Source organism: Bos grunniens, chromosome 4, assembly GCF_055505025.1.
Source record: "Bos grunniens cultivar Pamir isolate PY7600 chromosome 4, Bosgru_T2T1.0, whole genome shotgun sequence".
NCBI classification, from domain to species: Eukaryota; Metazoa; Chordata; class Mammalia; order Artiodactyla; family Bovidae; genus Bos; species Bos grunniens.
Window position 1 is genome coordinate 106,679,214 of NC_141168.1, and position 21,447 is coordinate 106,700,660.

At 42.3% G+C, this 21,447-nt stretch overlaps 1 protein-coding gene and 1 non-coding gene across 16 annotated transcripts in view; one reads left to right on the top strand and one right to left on the bottom strand.

Annotated features, from left to right (window-relative positions):
- SLC25A13 (solute carrier family 25 member 13) overlaps positions 1-21,447 on the top strand; it is a 272,518-nt gene that overhangs the window by 65,491 nt on the left and 185,580 nt on the right. For 8 of the 15 annotated variants that reach the window (XM_086397737.1, XM_086397738.1, XM_086397739.1 and 5 more), the window contains exon 2: positions 8,024-8,077. Coding sequence is in view for 10 of the 15 variants with exons in the window: in XM_086397734.1 (XP_086253860.1) it covers positions 8,024-8,077 (54 nt within the window). In the remaining 5 variants the exon portion in view is untranslated. Of the gene's footprint in view, positions 1-3,877; positions 4,139-8,023; positions 8,078-21,447 lie in introns of those variants that run through there. The other 7 variants (XM_086397741.1, XM_086397746.1, XM_086397744.1 and 4 more) reach the window with 5 other exon arrangements.
- On the bottom strand, positions 1,581-1,715 carry LOC147374639 (small nucleolar RNA SNORA70). Its single transcript, XR_015163302.1, has one exon. It is a non-coding gene; the product is annotated as a small nucleolar RNA SNORA70 (small nucleolar RNA).

The window sequence follows — 21,447 nt, forward strand, 5'->3', positions numbered from 1 at the left end:
TGGTTCCTGCAGAGGTTTCAGTGGATGGGTTTCAGCTCTGATAAGTTGTGATTTTCTGGTTCTGCCTTTCTGTCTCCATTTTGGGGGGCAGTGGTTTGGGAGTAGTTGATTTTTCAGCATTTAGTCTTTTTACTTATTTTTATGACGGACTGACCATTTCTAAGCCCCTTGCATGCTGGACTGGAAACCAGACGTGTCCCCATCATCTTTTGATTACCTTTCCTATATTGGAGGAAATCCCCACATTACAAGGTCTGCCTGCCAGAACATGAGTCAGAATTCAGTTCCCATCTTTCCCTGCAGCCAGGGCACAAGCATGTGATCTGGCTTTGCCGAGTGGACACTCAATGTGGGTTTGATTTGGAAGAGGGCAGGCAGCTCAAGGGGTAAAGAATCAGCCTGTCAGTGCGGGAGACATGGGTTCGATTCCTGGGTCAGGAACGTGCTCTGGAGGAGGAAATGGCTACCCATCCAGTATTCTTGCCTGGAAAATCCCATGGATAGAGGGGCCTAGAAAGCTATAGTGCTTGGGGTCACAGAGAGTCTGATATGACTAAACACATACAAATACACACAGAGCAGCTTGTGTGTGAAGCTGCCATTTCGGCTGACCTAACAGGCAGCCTAGGCAACCTGCTTTTGTTGTGGGTTCTGAGCTGGGTTTCTCACCTCAGATCCTAGGATAGTTTGAAGCATCATTGGTGGCCCCCTTAGCCTCAAGCTGATTGATTCTCCAGGCTTCCTAACAAGACTGTGATCATCCAATAGAATTTTAATTTTCTCCTTAGCCTTTCATCTTTTGTTGCTTATTTCTAAGTTGAATACACGTTGGACCTACTTCCTCATCTTCCATTCTTATTTGGGATTAGAAATAGATGGCTGTGTTTTTGGCTTATATTTGTTAACAGTAGCCGTTAATCACTACCAGCCTTATGTATCACTCTGTAATTCACAGAGCACTTTTTCTTCATCCTAGTTAATCCTTAAGATAACTTTATGAAATAGATAAGTAAATTTTGTCATTTTGCCCTACTTTTTTTTTTTGACAGGGAAGTAGGATTTATTGGTAGGCACGAGTTGGGTTTTTTTGACAGGGAAGTAGGATTTATTGGTAGGCATGAGTTGGTTTTTTTTACAGGGAAGTAGGATTTATTGGTAGGCACGAGTAAGGAGGGAACAGTACCAATGCTCTCATGAGTGCAGGTTCACCGTTTGTTCAGAGGGCCACGGTTCGGGATCTGTCTGAGCCCACAGCCATCCAGGATGAGCCGCCTTTCTGCCACTATGCTTTCAAATTCATCTGCATTAAATTTAGTAAATCCCCGCTTCTTGGAGGTGTGGATCTTCTGGTGGCCAGGGAACTTGAACTTGGTCCTGCAGATGGCCCCAGTCACAGGCTCCTTGTTCTGCACCTTGGTGCAGATGGACATTAAGACTTGGCCAGTGTGGACCCTGGGGCTTTCCAAAGAAACCAGGCATACACGTCTGGAGCCTACACTGGGGACAGCATGCCAGCTGTGAGTGTGCACTGGAAAGGGTTTTCTCCAGTGTTGCTTAGGGCAGCCTCTGCAGGCAACAGGCTGTGCCTCCAGGGTCGCTTAGGGCAGCCTCTGCAGGCAGCAGGCTGTGTGCACTGCTGAGGAGGCTGCTATTTGCAGCCACTGTACACGGGGCTGGTCTGGGGAAAAGAACATAGTCGACTTGATGGGCTGCAAAGCACTTTGCCCTTTTTATAGATGAGGAAACTAAAACTTGGAGATGCTAACTGACTTGTCCAAGATCACCAAGTTAGCAACATACTGAAACCCCAAACCTGGTGATGTTTGCTTATGACACGATGAGCAAGCAATGCTTTCTCCATAAGGAGTTGAAAATATAAAGAGATGAATGTCTGCTTCAGAGGAGACTTATACTGTCTCTTGTCAAATTTTTAGTCTTGGGAACATTTACTGGAATGTTAGCTTTAGCTTAATAATAATAAAATCTAAAATTAGAGTGTTTAAAGTTATTTTGGCATAACAGCACCCACAGCTAAAACACTGCCATTCATTTTTTAATTGCTGTACTCTGCTTCTTCATACAGAAATTTAATGGTGATGGCTTTATCATTGTCTAATGTTTGTCTACAACCCATTTCATAAACTACTGAATCCTTCTGATAAAATATTTCCTCATCCCTGAAATAACCCACTTGCATAGTTACCCAGTGGGTTAACATTTGTGGTGTCTGCTGCTTTATAAGTCAACTGTTGAGTGACTTGAACATTTGAGGGTTGACTACACAGAAAGGTTGTGGTTTGAATACTGCTTAACATGATATCTTGTTTGTATATTGATTCCAGTAACTTTTTATAGTTACTACTCTTCATTTATTAGACCATAGGGGAACCGTAGGGCGAGGAATGAGTGATTCAGTGAAGTCAATGAAAACTTATTTTTCTTAAACGTGATGAGACACTTCATTTTTATCCCCCTTGAGTGAATGGTGACTGTGGTTTTGGGGAATTTCAGGCTTTCTTTTACAGCTACTGATTGTATCAGTCAAGGTCCACTTGCAGAGAACAGAATCCACTCTAGCTGGTTTAAGCAGAGGGAAATTTATTACAGGGTGTTAAATGGCGTATGGAATTTGTTGGAAAGGTGAAGAAAGGAACTTCAGGTTGAGTTCTTAGGAGTGACTTGCAGAGCCTCACTGCAGAGCAGGCCACCAGGGGAGCATTTGCCTTTCGTGCAGTCATGAGACTGCCCACCAAACCGGGAGTGTTTCAGAACCATGCTGCCGCTGCACGGCAGGAGGAAAACCAGACACTTTGATCTGCCACAGGAAGATCAGCCAATTCCAAGGATGATGCTTGCTGGCAGAAACAGCAAAGACACAGCCCCTACCTTCCAAATCTTGGCTTTCCAAAACTTTGCCTCCCATATCTCACTTAGCTTCATCTGATTGACAGCACCTAGGCCGCATAGCTGCAAGGGATTCTGGGAAATGTAGTTTAACCTTCCAGTCTCTGCAGTATAGGAAGATACGTGGGAAGAAAGGGTAGCCCCAGCTTCTGAGTTATTAGGTCACACCCAGTAGTACTTTCCATGAGATTCAGGACCACCCACTACGGGTTTTTCCCACCTCTCCGTTTTCTGCTTGTCAGTGCACGCAAACAAGCATGCATGTGCTTACACACACACAGTAGCTTTCGATGAGCTGCCTCTCTGTTTTCACTTCATATCTAAAGTAAACAATTACTTCATGACAGTAGAATTTTCAGTGTAAGTCTGAGCTTGTCTTGTCTTTCAGACCTTTCAGGTTTGGGAGGGTGATGGAAGAACTGTTGCTGAGTGAGGTAGCAAGCTAAACGAGGTCCTGCGTTTTAACCCAGGGGTTCTCAGCCTGGTCCGTCACCATCTCGTGGTGAAGCTTTAAAGATACGCATTCCAGAGATTCTAATTTAGTTGGACTTTGCCGTCTACTTTGATCAGCCTGGGGTTTGATAAAACCCCAAAGCCCTGGGGCAATGCAAACATACAGCCAGGGCAGTGGATCTCAAGTCCAGTCAGACAGGATTTTACATTAATTACAGCTGTGGTTCTTACACTTTGAAATGAAGTGAAGTTGCTCAGTCGTGTCTGACTCTTTACGATCCCATGAACTGTAGTCTACCAGGCTTCTCTGTCCATGGGGTTTTCCAGGCAAGAGTACTGGAGTGGGTTGCCATTTCCTTCTCCAGGGGATCTTCCTGACCCAGTGGTCGAACCCAGCTCTCCTGCATTGCAGGCAGACACTTTACCCTCTGAACCTACAGGCATCAAAATCACCTGGAGGACTTGTTAAACCATAGATTGCTTGATCCCGCCCCCAGAGTTTCTGACTTGGTAGATTTGGGGCAGAGTGTGAGAATTTGCAGTTCCGTTGGCCTAACAGGAGCTACCTGTTTTCCTTGTAAAGATTTGATTTCTACTCACCTGGAAGTTTTCTTTAAGAACGTGTTCAGAGCTCTTAGTTTCTGAACTTTACTGGAGCAGGGGACACGGAAGAGTAAGGTGACTACGAGGAGATCGTGGTCTTAATGGCTTGAGCTTCCCAGTGTAAGAAGAGAGCTTTTCTGCATGTTTTCTTCTTCAAATGAATATCCCTGACTTTTTTGTAGGTTATGTTTGTTCCCTCTCAACACCCCTGGTTAGACCCAGCAACTATTTTAAGTGCACAGTTCCGTACCCCTGCAGTGTGTTAAAGCAATGAGCCCTCAGCTGAGTCTTGATTCCTGAGTAAGAAAGCCAGTTTAAATAACGCTCCTACATGGAGAAAAATCTTTTCTGGTGTCTTCCTCTGTTTGGCTGCTGTAACTCATATTAAAATGAAAGTGAATTTATTTGTCCTCAAAAATAGCTTTCTGGGTTTCCTTGCCATGCGTCCCACTGCCTGCTTTTTAAAACCAGTCCTTCAAGTTATATTATTATTGGCTGTTTTTTTTTTTTTTTTTTGTATTTGGAATGTACCTACCCAGTATATGTGTTTTGCAAATGCTATTGATAGCCTATTTAAACTGTTTTTTATAATGTTTGACTTGTCAAAAGTGTTACATATTCAGTGATCCTCAAATTTTGCCCTGTGGAACATACTTTGGGGGAATTGACCTGAAATTTCTATACTGTCATTAACAAAGATAAAGGTCTCCCAGTTTATGGAAAAAAAGATAATGCATGTTTCCATTTTTACCGCCCCCCTCACCTGCTTTCTTCTTTAACCTCCACTTGGTGTGAATGTTATGTGCTTGTGTATGAAATTATTAAGTAGCAAATGGTGATATTTCATAGTCGTCTGCCAAGAATCCTTTTTCTTCTTGGTGATTTACTCCGTAACAATGTTTAAAAATTACTTTATTTAGAACTTTTGATATAAAAACTTTGTTTTAATGGTGGCATCTATTCTTATAAATGCAAATTCAGAACAGTAATGATAAAGCAAATCAGGCAACTAGGTAGTAAGAATAATAGCTGTAAATGCTGCTGCTGCTAAGTCGCTTCAGTCGTGTCCAACTCTGTGCAACCCCATTGATGGCAGCCCACCAGGCTCCTCTGTCCCTGGGATTCTCCAGGCAAGAACACTGGAGTGGGTTGCCATTTCCTTCTCCAATGCATGCTAAGTCGCGTCAGTCATGTCCGACTCTGTGCTACCCCATGGACAGCAGCCCATCAGGCTCCTCTGTCCAGGGAATTCTCTAGGCAAGAATACTGGAGTGGGTTGCCATTTCCTTCTCCAATGCATGCTAAGTTGCGTCAGTCATGTCCGACTCTGTGCTACCCCATGGACAGCAGCCCATCAGGCTCCTCTGTCCAGGGAATTCTCTAGGCAAGAATACTGGAGTGGGTTGCCATTTCCTTCTCCCAATAGCTGTAAATATTTACATGCTATTCATATTTGAGAAATATATACTTGTATATAAAACAATGAAAATTAGCCTTTGGAGAAAAACCTAAAGTTTGAGAATCTTCTAAAGCCTGATGAACTAAGGCTTGTCAGATGATGCAGTGTGAGCTTGCCTGAACAGCTGTTCTGAGTTGGCTTAAAACCGGAGGGTCACACAGCTAGTGAGTTGAGAGCTCAGGTCTGCCGCCCACAATCAAGGGCAGTCTGATACTGGAGCATGTTCTTAATCAAAGCACTGGATGGATACACTACAAGGTGGTGCTACTAGGAGAAACTGGGAGACTCTTGATTTTTAGGTGTGTGCTATTTTATATTAGGGGTCACATAAACTATGGTCAATTTAAAGCTGCTTACGATGTGACTCAGTGAGACGACCAGCACAGTAAGGGGATGGAAGGTTTGGAACTTGACCTCCGCTCAGAAAACACTTAGAAATGTCAGCAAAAATTGTTGCTAAATCTGACTTTCAGGGAAATAAGTAACCCTTTCTGAGTCTTGGTTTCCCCTTCTGTCAAATGAGAGCAATAATATGCTCTGTCTGAGCCTGAGGTCTGCCATGATGATCCAGTGACGTCATAGTCCTGCTCTGAAAACTTTTAAGTGTTCTGTACACATTAGGTGACATGGCTTAGAGGCATTGGGCCGCCATATGGATGGGTTTCTCCCGTGCCCTCCACCCGGGGAGAGTTACAGACTGAAAGCTTTCTTTCTGTCACAGAGGTGTAGTCCTGGCGGTGAGCGATGACTGTGCATTCTGGGATCCGTAAGAAGAATGCTGTGGGAGTCAGGGCGGGGGACGTTCACTCTGAAATAGCATTGCCCAGGGAAGGCTTTATGAAGTGTGTGTGGCAGAGTGAATTAATTTGATTTTAAAGGATGTGTTATTCAGATGGAGGAAGAATAGTTCACTTTGTGGAAACTTACCTTTGCTTTTAAAAGGAAACCCAGTTACGTGCTGAGGGTCACCATATGCCTTTTAAAAAATTGTTACTTACGGTCTTGAGACGTAGAACTTGGAGGGAGTGTCTTTTCTCTTGAAGAAGAGGATGGAAACTTCTCGTGCTGTCCCATCTCCAATAGTGTTTGTCCTCCCCACCTTTCTCAGAATATAGACCCTAGTGGAGGGGATCTTGTGAGACTCTCAGCAGCACCATCATCCGTCTTAGGTTGGCTTTGCAGTCGACTTTTATATATTTTTTCTCTTTAATTGAATAGTAGAGAACACTCAGTGACTGAGGATTTTAAAAAGATGACAAATTCTTATGGCTAAAAATAGCATTGGTGGTTACAAGTACTCAGCTGAAGTTAGGAGTTATCAGTCCTGGTTTGGGAAACAAGGTGACCAACTAGCTGGTTTCAGGAAATCTACCTCTCCTATTCCAACAATTAGTTAATAAAATTATTCCTGACAGTGGCGGGCCAAGGAGCTCAGGCAGTTACATATTTCAAGACAGAGAACCCATTGTCCAAAGATCTCAGGAGAGCCTTTGCAAACACACCGAAGGGATTTAGAACAATTTGCATAAATCTCCCCATGGATGGCGACATGGCTCCAGTATTGGGGTGGTTCCAGGAACCCCTCCTTGGCTGTATCATGGGGTGATGCTGTGCTTGGGGAGAGTTCAGTCTCATGACGGTTTCTGCCAGCAGGATTGGGTGATGGGACGCTGAATAAGCCCACTGTTTGGTTCCACATAAGGACTCTTTTGTGTTGGCCTGGGGCAGCCATGTTCAAGTTTGTCTTCTCTTTCCCCGGTGATGTTTTTGGACTTTGTGGGCTGGAGAATTAAGCACAACACCTATTCTGAGCTAATCTGTCAAACTTTGCTCTTGAAAGGTAACCATAGCCCCTTGTATTCCAGAACGTGGTAAATAATAATCATACATTTGGAGACTTATGGTTTCTTTCTTTTTTTTTTTTTGTTGAAACACAGTTGATTTACAATATTAGTTTCAGGTGTACAACATTGTTCAATATTTTTATGGATTATATTCCATCTAAAGTTATTAGAAAACAATGGTGGTTGTATTTCCCAATGCTGTACAAATGGAGACTTCTGGATTTTTTTATAAAGTTGGGGAAAGGAGGATACTGCTGGACATGACCAGATTGCTGGGTGTTCATGCCTGTCCATTGCGGAGCCATGGGAATTAATTGCCTTCTGTCTGTGACTATTATTTGCCTTGTTCACTAACCTCTCTAACAACTACCTTTTCTTGCATACTTAACAAGTTGTACTTTAATATTTAATATTCCCCTGTGAAAGAGTTTGGATCACTCTGGATTGCAGTTTAAAATGCCAGGTGGTTGCAAGTCTGTTTTAACTTTTCTTTTTTTTTGTTCATTTTGGAAAAAAATGATATATATTAAACACTGCATATTAGGATCTTTTGTTTCTTGTATGGAATGTTATCATTCTAGAAGCCTCATAAGACTGATTTAAAATCCACAGAGTAGTTTAAGCACTGGGTAAATTTAGAGCTTTAAGTGCAGAAATGAAATTCACTGATTTCTAACCTGGAGTTTATTTTCTTTCAGTCTGTGAGCTTGATTTCTCAGCTTTGTTCTAATAATATAAACATTTTTATGTTTATTTATAGGTGGCTTTAACCAAGAGAGCAGATCCAGCTGAACTTAAAACAATATTTTTGAAGGTCAGTATAAAGGAATCTGTTTTGTTTCTTATTTGTGTTCTACAACTTTTAAAGATTATTTTCAAGCAGCTCTCTATTTCGTTGTTACATTTTTAAAAACATCCCCAGAAGTACCTTTACTTACTGCTACTGCTAAGTCACTTCAGTTGTGTCTGACTCTGTGTGACCCCATAGACGGCAGCCTACCAGGCTCCCCCGTCCCTGGGATTCTCCAGGCAAGAACACTGGAGTGGGTTGCCATTTCCTTCTCCAATGCATGAAAGTGAAAAGTGAAAGTGAAGTCGCTCAGTCGTGTCCGACTCTTAGCGACCCCATGGACTGTAGCCTACCAGGCTCCTCCATCCATGGGAATTTCCAGGCAAGAGATTTACTTAAGACTTGTAAAAGAGATCCTGTACAATTTTATATCTGTCTTTTAGAATGTGTCACATACTTGGAGGCGACTGTCTGTGATGGCTGCATGGTTTACACTTCACTTTGTTGTCTCACGTGATGTTCGGCACCGAAAAGGAGTTGTTGGGGAGTTTAGTCTCACAACCCATTTACCTTTCCAAGGTTGTCCTGTGCAGCAGATGATACTAAAGCTTTCTGTCCTAAGAAGTTTAAAGCTCTTTGTAAACACCTTTCATCATCCTTCATTCATCTAGAATGGACTGCCCTGGGCTCTCCTGAGCAGAACATTGCTGTTGTTACCATCATCATATCATTTAACTTCAGCCATGGTGCCCTGGAGGAGGCCTCAGTACGAGTAACAGTAGATACTACATCATACTATACAAGTTTATTTCCTTCGTTTCTTATATTGTCACTTACTTTGTGATATTGAGCACTGAGTGACTAATACTCTAATAATAAAGTCTGCCTCAGGTCCCAAACACTGAACCACTTTTAAAGTTATTTAACTGGCAATAAAAGTACTCAAAAGAAAAAGGCCATTTTTGTAAAGATAATTTTAAAAAGTACATATGTAGGGCTTCTCTAAACATGGGGAGAAGGTAGGTGTGCTGTATTTAAAGAGAACTCGAGGCTTCAAGTGAGAAACTTGTTCTGCTGCTGTGTGTATATGGCTTAGGAAGTTATTAATTCTCCTAGCATCACTTTCCGTATCAAAATGGGTTACTGTTAAAAATTGAGGAGTCAGGGAATTTGAATACTGATAGGATTATTTGATATTAAGTAATTATTCATTGATTTTTAGGCTAGGTAATAGTATTCTGAATATGGAAACTATAAAGAGTTTTTCAGAGATGTACACTGAAGTATTTACAGGTGAGATTATGATATCTGAGATTTGCTTTTAAATAACCCAGTTTTGGTGGTGTAGGAAAAATAGGCAGTATGATAATTTTTGCAATTGGAAAACGGAATATTGGATTTACTACACTGTTCACTCTACTTTGTGTATATTTGCACATTTACATAATGTTATAAAAACTTGTGAAGATTCCATGAAAAAAACTTACTTGAAAGTGCTGTGTATTAGATATGCATCTGATATGCATTAAATATTGATTCAGTAAATGCTTGAAATTAAGTTATTCACAGAGACAAAGACTCCAAGAGAAAATGGGTAAAAAACAGGAGAAAAAAGAATCAATTTGTAAAGTAGACTGGGTTGTATACTAGAAGGCAGAGTTCTATATAAAGCTTGTGTTTTGCCCAGAAACGGTAAATATGGTATAGAGACGCTAAGCTGGAAAAGGATTCTGGGAAATGAAAGTCCAGAAAACAGAAATGCATTTGTTTCTCACCTGATGTCTGTTGCTGCGCACGTCGGGCCCCCCATGATGGGGCTGAGGTGTATATGAAGGAGCCATAGATGTTTTTGGGCTGTGTATTTATAAGGTTTTTGTTGTAAAACTCTAATGATGTAATTCTGGAAGACCACTTGCAGAAGAGCCCGCGAGTGGGCTGCTAAAGCGCCTAGAGAGAAGGAAGAAGCTCATAACATTGAGTCGGCAGAGTCACGATCATTGTCGGAACTCAGAACCTGTGACTTCTGTTTTCTAAGCCAACAGTAGCTGTGGGCATCGGGGAATGGGAACAACTTAGAGGGTCTCAGCAGATGGTGCTCCTTGGATCCTTATTGGTCTTCTTGATGTGATTCAGTGGAAAGGCTCCAGGTAGAACCTGCGACCACAGTTTGAGGCCATGTGGTAGCGGATGAGGCTGGGTTAAGAGCCTACCAATGGAAGGAGGTATCTTTTCTAGTGGCTGCATCACAGTCGCAGGGGAGTTTTACTGGAGGCAAGTGGGATTGGCCAGGGAAACCCAGGGGAGGGCAGGAGTCCCTGCAGAGTTCTGGAGAGCGGCCTGTGGGGCTTCTGTGTCAGTGGGCCTGAAGGCTGGGGTGGAATCTTTGGGACCAGAAAGGAAGTGCTGTCCTCCCTTGGTGTGGCTAGGACTACATGGCTTTTGAGTGAGAATTCCAGATGACTTAGAGTCCAATGGGATGATGTGGGGGGAACTGTCCCTGAAGAAAAGAAGTGATCAGCAGTTTCTAGAAGGGATTGTGGATCTGGCAGAGGTCCGGGTGATCTCATCAGGCTTGGGTAGTGTGGTACCAATGCAAATCCACCTTGGCTCAGCACGCTGAGGATCTCTTGTTTACTCTCTACCGCAGACGGTGCTGTGGGGGAAGAATAGGGAGCGAGGCGCCTTTGGGGGCTGTGCCAGGCACGTCTCCAGTGAGCCTGGGCTTTCTATTTTTTTTTTTTTTTTTTGCTTAAGTAAATTGTGGTTCATTTATTTATTTATTTTTAAAATGTTTATTTTGTATTAGCGTATAGTTGATTGAGGGGCTTCCCTGGTGGCTCAGCTGTAAAAAATCTGCTTGCAATGCAGGAGATGCAGGTTCAATTCCTGGGTGAGGAAGATCTGGCTACCCACTCCAGTATTCGTGCCTGGAGAATCCCTTGGACAGAGGAGTCGGAAAGCTACAGTCCACGGGGTCACGAAGAGTCGGACTTAGCGTGCATAGTTGATTGACGATGAATAACTGAATCACTTTGCTGTATACCTGGACCTGTTAGTTCTAAGAGTGGATTAGCAGCAAGCACTCTGTAAACCTGACTGTTTGCTGATTTTTTTCTGACATTTTCCTGACTTTTCTTCTTTATAAATATCTCAACCTCTCTGCTACACTAGTTAGGCGATTCTCCTGTAGTTTAGGGGAGGTGGAGGGAAGCTTCATTGTTCTTTTGAGACCAGATGTGCTGGTAATGGGGAAGTTGACAGCTGTGGCGAGCAGAGAGACCTAATGGAACTGAAACAGATAAGGAAAGAGGGGTCCTGGAGGACTAAAATGAGCCCTATTCTGGCTTATTTTATGTTTGTTTGTTTGTTTGTTTGTTTTTAAAAAGAGTTAAAATCAGTTCTTTTTTTGAAGTTGCTTACTGTTAGATGTTGGGGTTATAAAGATGAATTAATCATGGCTCCTGCCCTTAACTATCTCACTGTGTGTGTTTGAGTGTTTAAGAAAAAAATCCACAATATGGTTGATATATATTATATAGTACATAATATGGTTGATACGCATTGTATAGTATTAATTAGCAAGAAGATGATGTGGGGCTAATTACATCTTCCTAGAGAGGGTCATTACAGTTGCTGGGCAGTGGTGATATTTGAGCTGCTGTTTATCAGATGGAGAAGGTGGAGGAGGATTGTGGAGCAAAGAAAGACAAAGGAAATAATAGTGCAAGCAAAAGCAAAGAACTCCAGGCGTGGAGGTGGCCTGGCACAGAGAAGCTTGGGAAATGGTACTAGAATGGTGGGCAGAGTGGAACTTGGCATAAAACATCTCCAGCCTAAGGCGTTTGAATTTTTTTATGCAGGCTGTTTTAGTGACATGTGGCGGTTAATGTTTTGTCTGGATGTAGAAGTTGAAGTCTAGGTGTAGTCAGCTTTGTTTCCAACCTAAGTGTTGGGAATCTAAGTTTTTTTCTCTGCCTGACGCTTTCCGTGCTGTTTCATGTTAATAAACAGGTGTGTATTTGAGTGCTTACAGTTTAAATGAAATGCCATGGAACTCTGCAGTGAGTGAGATGTGTAAAAAGGTATAATCAACATCCATGTCTTATTTAGAGATGTTCAGGTTTTATACAGGGGACAAAATTTATAGGCATGCAGAAGGTAAAAAAAAAGTATCTAAGTCAGCACAGTCAAGGGTCACTTGTGTGGTTAAAGCAGACGCCACAGGAAATGGAAGAGGGAACAGTCCCTGTGGTGGGGAGAGGTCAGAGAAGGCTCCTTGGAGTGGGAACTTGAGGAGCCCCACGGATGCGTGGGAGCCGGGGGGGGTGGAGCGGAGGCACCCAGGGGGGCAGCGGAGGCTTCTGGGAACCAGGACCACACTGGAGGGACCACATTGGGAGCAAACCTCCCCCGGATTGAAGGATTTTTGCTCATTCTTCAAATGTTTACTTAATTCAGCTCTGTGCGAAGGAGTCTGCCAAGTTTTACAGGGTGTGGGTGACAAAATTAGAAAGATGATTGGGAGTTTGGCATTTCTGCTAAACAGTAGGAAGCCATTGAAGGTTTTCTGAGTTCTCCAGTGACCTGGAGGATGGGTCTGAGATTGGATTGGTGCAGCAAGGCCATGGGTTAGGCAGCTGTGGGTATCATCCTGGTGTGCAACCCTAATAACTTGGTTAGGGTTCTGGTAGCAGCAGGAATGGAGAATGGGCAAGTTAACACATTTTGAAGGACTGTTTGATTGAAAATGCCTGATCTTGGGTAACGGATGATCATGTTGTTCAGTCACTCAGTTGTGTCTGACTCTCTGACGCCATGGACTGCAGCACGCCAGGCTTCCCTGTCCTTCACCATCTCCTGGAGCTTGCTCAAACTCATGTCCATTGAGTCAGTGATGCCATCCAACCATCTCGTCCTCTGTTGTCCCCTTCTCTTTTCTGCCTTCAACATTTCCCAGCATCAGGGTCTTTTCTGATGAAGTCGGCTCTTCACATCAGGTGGCCAAAATATTGGAGCTTCAGCGTCAGTCCTTCTAATGAATATTCACGGTGGATTGATTGATCGTGAACAGGGAGTAAATATGACCACTGGATATATAGGCTGGGGGCATGGAAGTACCAGTATTAAGAATGCAGAAATTGAGGAGACAGCCATTAGCTCAAGTGAGAGTGAAGGAGGTGATAGTTACTGTTTAGAAGTATACAGCTGGACGCAACTAAATGCCTTACTATAGTGTAAGATGTGGAGGACGGGAAGACCAGACAAGGGAAGCGGGTCATATTACAGATGGGGATAGTAATATGTAGTGAACAGCATTTGGAGTTTTATAATTATAGTTCATCAACAAAAGCATAATATATATTTTTAGAAGATTTTGTAGGGAAAATTGGCAAAATAATTTCCTCTTTGAAAACCTTTTTTCTTATGACACAATAGTTCATATTTTTTGAAAATTAAAAAAAAGATGTGTATAAAGAACTGAAACTTGTGATCCATATATATTTAAATCTATCCATATATATACATGTATCAATTTAAATCTATTTATATATGCATATGTCTGTTTTCCTGTTTCTCTGCCTCTGTGTATGAGTAGAATTTTTTTCCTTAACAGGAGGAAAAATACTATTTGGTATTCATTTTTTCCCTCACCTAATACATTATGAATACCTTTTCCTATAATTGAAAGCATTTCTGCTTTTTTTTATTGCTATGATACTCTTGTATATGGCTGTTTTACCGTAATTTATCTAGCCACTCTCTATTATTGGATGTTTTGTTGTCTTCTCTGCTTTGCTATCATAACAACACTGAAATTAATAGCCCTGAAACTACATTTTTGCATATAGCTAGCATTTTCTTAGATAAATTTATAAAAGTGGAATTGTTGAAGAGTGGATTTACAACATTTCAAGGCTTTTGATTCTTGGCAGACTGCCTCTCAAGAAGGTTGCATCAATACACATTTTTGTTGGGAGTATGGAAGTTTACATTTTTCCACATTGTGAAGTCAACTCAGATTATTAAAGAAAACTGAGCAGCAACAATAAAAAGCCTTTCTGACAACTCCTTGAAAAATTGTATCTTGTTTTAAATTTGTGTTTTTTATCATTAGCAATGTATTTGTTGACTATTCATGATACCTAATGACGTTTAAGCCTTTTCATTAAAATTTACAAATATACAGAAAATAGAGTAGTAAATACCCACATAACCACCACCTAATTTAAGTTTTTGTCACATTAGTTTCACATATAATATTTACTGATGTATTTCAGTGTAAGTTAGCTATCCTCATATAGCTCCTAATAATTTTAAGATTCCCTATTGAGAAATGGCCATAATACATGTTAGTAAATATTATATGTGGCCATAATATATATCACTGTGCACTTAATGAAATTAATGGTAGTTCCTTAATAACATACAATATTTGATCCCTTTTCAAATTCTTAAGTATAATACTTTATTCCACCCGTGTAACAGGGAAGCAGGGGAAGAATGGTCAAACACAGTGATCAGGTGTGCAAAGCATTTCTCAGTGGCTGGAGCACACTCAAGAAGAATTTGCCCTTCAGCCTCCGGACATGAATGGTTTATGGCAAAAATGAGTGACTGGTGATTATGGTTCTGGTGTGTTCACAGTTGATGGACTATTTTGTTCCACCAGTAGTGGGCAGGCCAGTTAGGCCCCCTGGCTTCTGAGGATCGTGTTGTGACACATTGCTTTCCTTTGCCACCGTATTCATTGGGTGTGGAGGTATGTCACGCTGGTGACATTTGGTTTATTAGTCAGGGTTCTTGAGAGAAACAGAACCAGTAGGAGAGAGCTCCATCTCTAGGTACGTGTCTAGTGAGGTTTATTATGAGGAATTGGCTCACACCATCCATCTTGGAGGCCGAGAAGTCCTAGGATGGTTCTGTCTACAGGCTGGAGACCCAGGAAAAGCTGTGTTGTAATTCAGTCCAAGTCTGAAGTCCTGAGAACAGGGTGGCTGATGGTGTAAATCTCGGTCTGAGGGCCAGAGAAGGAAGAAGATAGGACCCAGCTTATGCAATGGGGCAGGGAAAAAAGGGATGAATTCTTTCCTCCATCTTTTGTTCCGTTCTCAATGGGTTGGGTGAAGCCCACCCATACTGGGGAGGGAAGTCCAGTTTACTGAGTCCATAGATTCAAATGCAGTCTCATCAGAAACACCCTCACAAACACACCCAGAAATGGTGCTTCATCTGGGCACCTGGTGGCCAGTCAAGTTGATGCATGAAGTTAACCATCATAGTTAGTATTTTACTAGGTTATGCAAGGAATCCTAAAAGCCTTCCCATTTCATAAGTATATGCCGGAGTGCAGCCCCGGTGGATCCAGGGAATTCGAAGCGGGGACGGCGTCGGCGAGGATCAGGAAACAATTGCTTAATTAAACGTTAATTAAGGATATAAAGAGTAATAGCATGAGGATAGCTCAGTGAGGAAATTCAGTGGAGAAAAGAGGCTGAAATAAGGATAGCTCAGTGAGGAAATTCAGTGGAGAAAAGAGGCTGAATAATTCAGCCAGAAGGTAAGAGAAAGAACAACATGGTGAGACCAAGTTTCGGTGAACAAGGCCCGCACTTTATTTTCCAAAGTAGTTTTTATACCTTAAGTTATGCATAGAGGATAATGGGGGAAGGGGTAGAGTCATGCAGTAAGCCAGGCTTTCTTCCTGCAAACTTATCATATGCAAAAGTTTAGGTGATTTGCATCATCTTCTGGCCTGGAGGCCTTTTTCTCTAAAGGTGATTATTCTAAAGTCAGGCGCCAGCCTCCAAAAAGCATTAGATAAAGTTGCATTCCTACAGAGCAAAGGTGTGGTGGGCTATAACAAGAAAAAGAATTAACTCAAGGGTCCCAGGTTACAAACATTAAAGCTACTACTTACACCAATTATATTAATCAATACACTGCCAGGGACACAGCAGGTAAGGGATATGGAGACTTAGCAGCAAACATTGGCCCAACAAGTGAAAATCCCTTCACCAATACAATTTCTAATCAATCTTTTAACCGCTCAAAGGAATCTGTGTTTAGACAGTTTAGAACATCTCACGTCTCTCACAGTTTGGAGGCTCTGAGCAATCACATGTGGCCAGAAAAACCTATTCAGGCAGGCTAGAGGACTTCCAAGGGAGTTTGTAGGTTGAAACACTGTCACACCCAGGAATTATTAACTGGAGCTGTAAGCTAACTCTTTTTCCAGAGAGAGGTAGTGGGGGACAGCCCCCCGTAAAGTCAGAGGTGTAGGTGAAAGCACAAAGCAGAAAGTAGGCAGACTCTGGTTTTGGGGGTAGATTGCTCGAGAATTTCCAGGGAGACTCCTGAGGCTTGATCCCGCCTTTGCGTATGCCAAGCCTCCTTCCTCATGACCTTTGCCAGGGGCGGAGCTCGCTCCCTGAAAGTATATATGTTTAATCATATTGAACTTCCAAAAATGTAAAGGAGAGAAGCTTCAGGTCATTTATCAAATCTATTACTGAAGAAGGATTAAATAACATTTTAAAGGTGTGGTAGCTGCAAGTCCACTCTGTCCATCAGTCTAAGGAAGAACCTTTGACATCTTTAATCAAAGTAGACTACCCAAGCTTTGGTGATGCACTGTTTTTTAAAACTGAGGAAAACTATGTTTCTTGTGTCCATATTAACATGTCCTTGTATTGAAGAGATGTTTTATCACCTCTGAAAAAACAAGGCAGATAAAAGACCTGAGATTTTTTATTTGTAAACTATATTGAGGAATAAATCAAATGCATCAATCAGAAATGTACAACTCCATGCATGTTCATAAAGTGAATCCATCCATGTAACCAGCATCCTTCAGTTCAGTCGCTCATTCGTGTCCGACTCTTTGCGACCCCATGAATCGCAGCACGCCAGGCCTCCCTGTCCATCACCAGGAGCCCTCTGACGCCCTTTCTAGTTGATACCCACCCCTCCCGAGGGAACTAGTCATCTGACTTCTGTCACCATGTGTTAGCTTTGCCTGGTTTTCTACTTTATATAAAATGAGTAATACACTATGTTCTCCTTTTTCTTTTTTTTACAATGTGTATTCTTGTGTCTAGCTTCTTTTACCGTTGCCTTATTGGTAAGATTCATCTGTGTTGTCACGTGTAGTCGGTGTTAGTTGATCCCACTGTGTGACTATGCCACAATTCACTGAAACATTCTGTTGTGGACATTTGAGTTATTTTCCATTTTTTTTTGCTATCCACAATAATGCTGCTGGGGGTGGGGCAGCTTAGAGCTGCGGCACAGCCCCCTCTGGCCCCAATCCCATCCAGCCTCTAACAAGGTGCACACGTTGGGGAGAAAGTGAAACCTGCACAGAAATGCAGCCCTAGACCCTCAGGCCTTGGCCACGCCCCAGACCAAGGCAGAGAGTGCTGTCATACCCAAGAGAGACCCAGCTCCCACCCCCAAGAGGGCAGTGACGCCCCTGAGCGGAGGACACGCCCCGCTTGCACCTGGCTGGACTCCAGCCCCACCTCCTCCCAGGGCAGTAGCTGCCAGCACACCCTGGGGAAGACACAACTCATGCTCATGCTCGCTTTAGATGTTTCTCCTGCCAGAGCTGCTGGGAATGCTCCAAGGACACACTTTCAAGGGCAGGAGAGGTAAATTTTCACCTAGTTTCATAAAGACAGAGAATGTTAAACAAAACGAGAAGACAGGAATATATTTCCAATGAAAGAATAAGGAAAAAAAAACACAAAACCCTGGGAAAAAACCATAATGAAACACAGATAAGTAATTTACCTGATAAAAGAGTTCAAAGCATTAGTAATAATCCTAATTGAACTGGGGAAAGAATAGATGAACACAATGAGGATTTTTGTTAAGAGCTAGATAATATTAGAAAAGTGCTGGCAGCACTGAAGAATACAATAACTGAGAAGAAAAAATACATGGATATTAACAAGAGATTGGGTGATAAAGAATATGTAAGTGATCTAGAAGATCGAGTAATGCAAATTGCCCAGTAAGAACTACACCCCCCCACCACGCAAAAAAAAAAATTCTAAAAATTGAGGATAGTTAAAGGGACTTATGGGACAACACCACAGGTACTAACATTTGCATGATAGTGGTCCCAGAAAAGAAAGGTGGAGCTAGCGGTGAAGAACCCACCTGACAATGCAGGGTACGTAAGAGACGTGGGTTCAATCCCTGGGGCGGGAAGTTCCCCTGGAGGAGGGATGGCACCCCACTCTGGTATTCTTACCTGGAGCCTCCCATGGACAGAGGAGCCTGGTGGGCTATGGTCCATGGGGTCAGGAAGAGTCAGACACAACTGGAGCGACTTAGCACAGCACAGAAAAAGAAAAGAGTAGAAAATGTATTTGATGAAATTATGGCTGAAAACTTCCCAAACCTGGAGGAGGAAACAGATATCCAGGTACAGGAGGCACAGAGGCTTCCAAACAAGGTGAACCCAAAGAGACCCATGCCAAGATACATCATAATTAAAATAGAAAAAAATAAAAAAATTTAAATTTCAGCAAGAAAAAAACAAAGTCACATCCAAGGGAACCGCCATAAGATTATCTGTTGATTTTTCTGCAGAAACTTTGCAGGCCAGAAGAGAATGGCATGATACTTTTAAAGTGCTAACAGGGAAAATCCTACACCCAGGGTACTCTGTCTAGCAAGATTATCATTCAGAATTGAAGGACAAGCAAATAGGTCAGACAGGCAGAAACTGAGTTCATCAATATACTAAACTGACCTTACTAAAAGTGTTAAAGGGTCATCTGTAAGTGAAAAAGTAAAAGTTCCAATGAGAAATAATAAATTATGGGAAGGGAAAAATCCCACTGGTGTAAAATTGCTGGGTCTGTCCTTACATGTATGTTCATTTACAGTAGACATTGCCAAGCAGTTTTCTGAAGCGGTTTGCCAGTTGCTTTGCTCCATATTTTGCCAACATTGGTTTTTTTTCTTTTTAATTATCTTGTGTATGAGTAGTGGTATTATTGCACTGTAGTTTTATTTTGCCTTTCCAGTGGAAATTTTTCTTTTAGGGGTTGGGAGCTTGATAATGATTCTAAAGATCATTTGGGGAAAACTAAGAGAGTGATTAGTCTTGTAAGAAGGCTTGTAAGAAAAAAAGTAATGAAATGTGTTCTTATTTTGTGTATCCATTCATTTATTTATTTTTGGCTGCACTGGGTCTCCGTTGCTTTGCCAGAGCTTTCTCCGGTTGAGGCGCGCGGGGACTCCTCTTTGTTGCGGCCCTCAGGCGTCTCACTGCAGCGGCTTCCCTTGTTGCGGAGCCTGGGCCCTAGGCGCCTGGACTTGAGTAGGTGCGGCACAGGGGCTCACTAGTTGTGGCTCTAGGTCTCTGAAGCGCTGGTCCAGTAGTTATGGCGCGTGGCTTAGTGCTTCCGGGGCACGTGGGATCTTCCCAGGTCAGGAGTCGAACCCTGCATTGGCAGCGGATTCTGTGCCACCGGGGAGTCCAGTAGTGCAATGTCTTTACTCCACATTCATTTGTCAGATGTTTATTGAAGATGTTGCCTGTCTACCAGGTAACAGTCTAGAGCTCGAGGATACACACCAGTGAGAAAGGGGAAGAAAAATTCTGTCCTGGCAGAGCTCTCCCTCTAGTTATGACAATTAAGGTGCCTGTAATCTTGCAAGAACAGATGGGTCAATTGCCAAGGTTAGTCCTGAAACATTGCCTGCTGCGGTGATGACGGGAGCTGTCAGCTCATCCTGGCATTCCTCCCATGGAGTTGGGTCTGAGTACATCTTCACTTAGGAAGGCATTGCCCACTGATCAGAACTGTGGAGGAGATGGACTTCCTTGCCAAGCCTTTCTCTTGTGACCATATGCTAATTTTTGGAAGTATTTGTGTATTTGCCTGCGTAGGGTCTTAGTTGCCCAATACCAAACCTTGGTTGCATCGTGTGGGATGTCATTTGCTGTAGTGCACAGGCTCTCTAGTTGAGACGTGTTGGCTTAGTTGCTGTGCGACATGTGGGATCTTAGTTCCCCTACCAGGGATCGAGCCTACATCTCTTGCATTGCAAGGTGGATTCTTAACCACTGGACCACCAGGGAAGTCCCAACCATATGATAATTTAGTCTATGGCATCCTTTATGGCACCCTAAAGGTGAGGGAAGGGAGAATGATTTGATGTGTGGGGTCCTGGGACAGCCAAGAGTTGTTTAGTCGCTCAGTCGTGTCTGGCTCTTCATGGCCCCATGGACTGTATCCTTCCAGGCTCCTCTATCAGTGGGATTCTCCAGGCGAGAGTACTGGAGTGGGTTGCCATTCCCTTCTCCAGCGGATCTTCCCTTCTGAGAGACAACCAAGAGAGTAAGTGGAAGAGACTCAAGTTGGAGGATCCTTACCTCAAACCACATTAAAAACAAAGTACCAATAATGTATTGAAACTTAAAGGGAGAAGCTAAACCTGTTCAAAACAGGCTAAGAGATAATGTGGGTGAATATGTTGTCTTGTGATGAAGAATTATAATAGTTTCTAAACTTAGAAGTAATGGAAGAAATTGTAAAGCAGATAAAAATCGACAGACTCAATTATATAAAAATATCAAACTATTTGCAGCAAATATGATAGACAAAGGGGGAAAGGGCATGTTCTCATGCTATTGGTTGGGAGTATAATTGGTACAGTCCTTTCTGGAGAACAGTGTGGTAATAAGTGTCAAGAGCCTTAAAGATCCTCTCCTTTGACTCAACAATTTCTCCTCTGGGAATCTAGCCTTTGAAAATTGCCAGGAATTTGGACAGATGTTATATGCAAAGCTGGTTACTTTAGCTTTAAAAAAAATAAGAAAAATTGGAGATAATCCAGTAATAATAATGTCTACTGGTGAGAGGAGAGTTAAATTGTGTTTTTAAATAAATGAATTATTCACTACTATAAGCAAACATAGGTATAATTCTAAATCATAGGATTGCTGTAATTAACAGTGACATTTCCTTTATATTTCAGTCCTGTTTTGCCTCAGTTAGGAAAATAAATTATAATTCTTCCACGTTTGCAAAAAGCCAAATTTAATACTAACTAAAGAATAGTATGATTATTGGGCCATCTTTGAGCTTTTCTTTTGTACTGTGCAAAAAATCGTTAAAACCAATAATCTAGCACATTTCAGTTCAGTTCAGTTGCTTACTCCTTGGAAGGAAAGTTAGGACCAACCTAGACAGCATGTTAAAAAGCAGAGACATTACTTTGCCAACAAAGGTCCGTCTAGTCAAGGCTACGGTTTTTCCAGTAGTTATGTATGGATGTTAGAGTTGGACTGTAAAGAAAGCTGAGTGCTGAAGAATTGATGCTTTTGAACTGTGGTGTTGGAGAAGACTCTTGAGAGTCCCTTGGACTGCAAG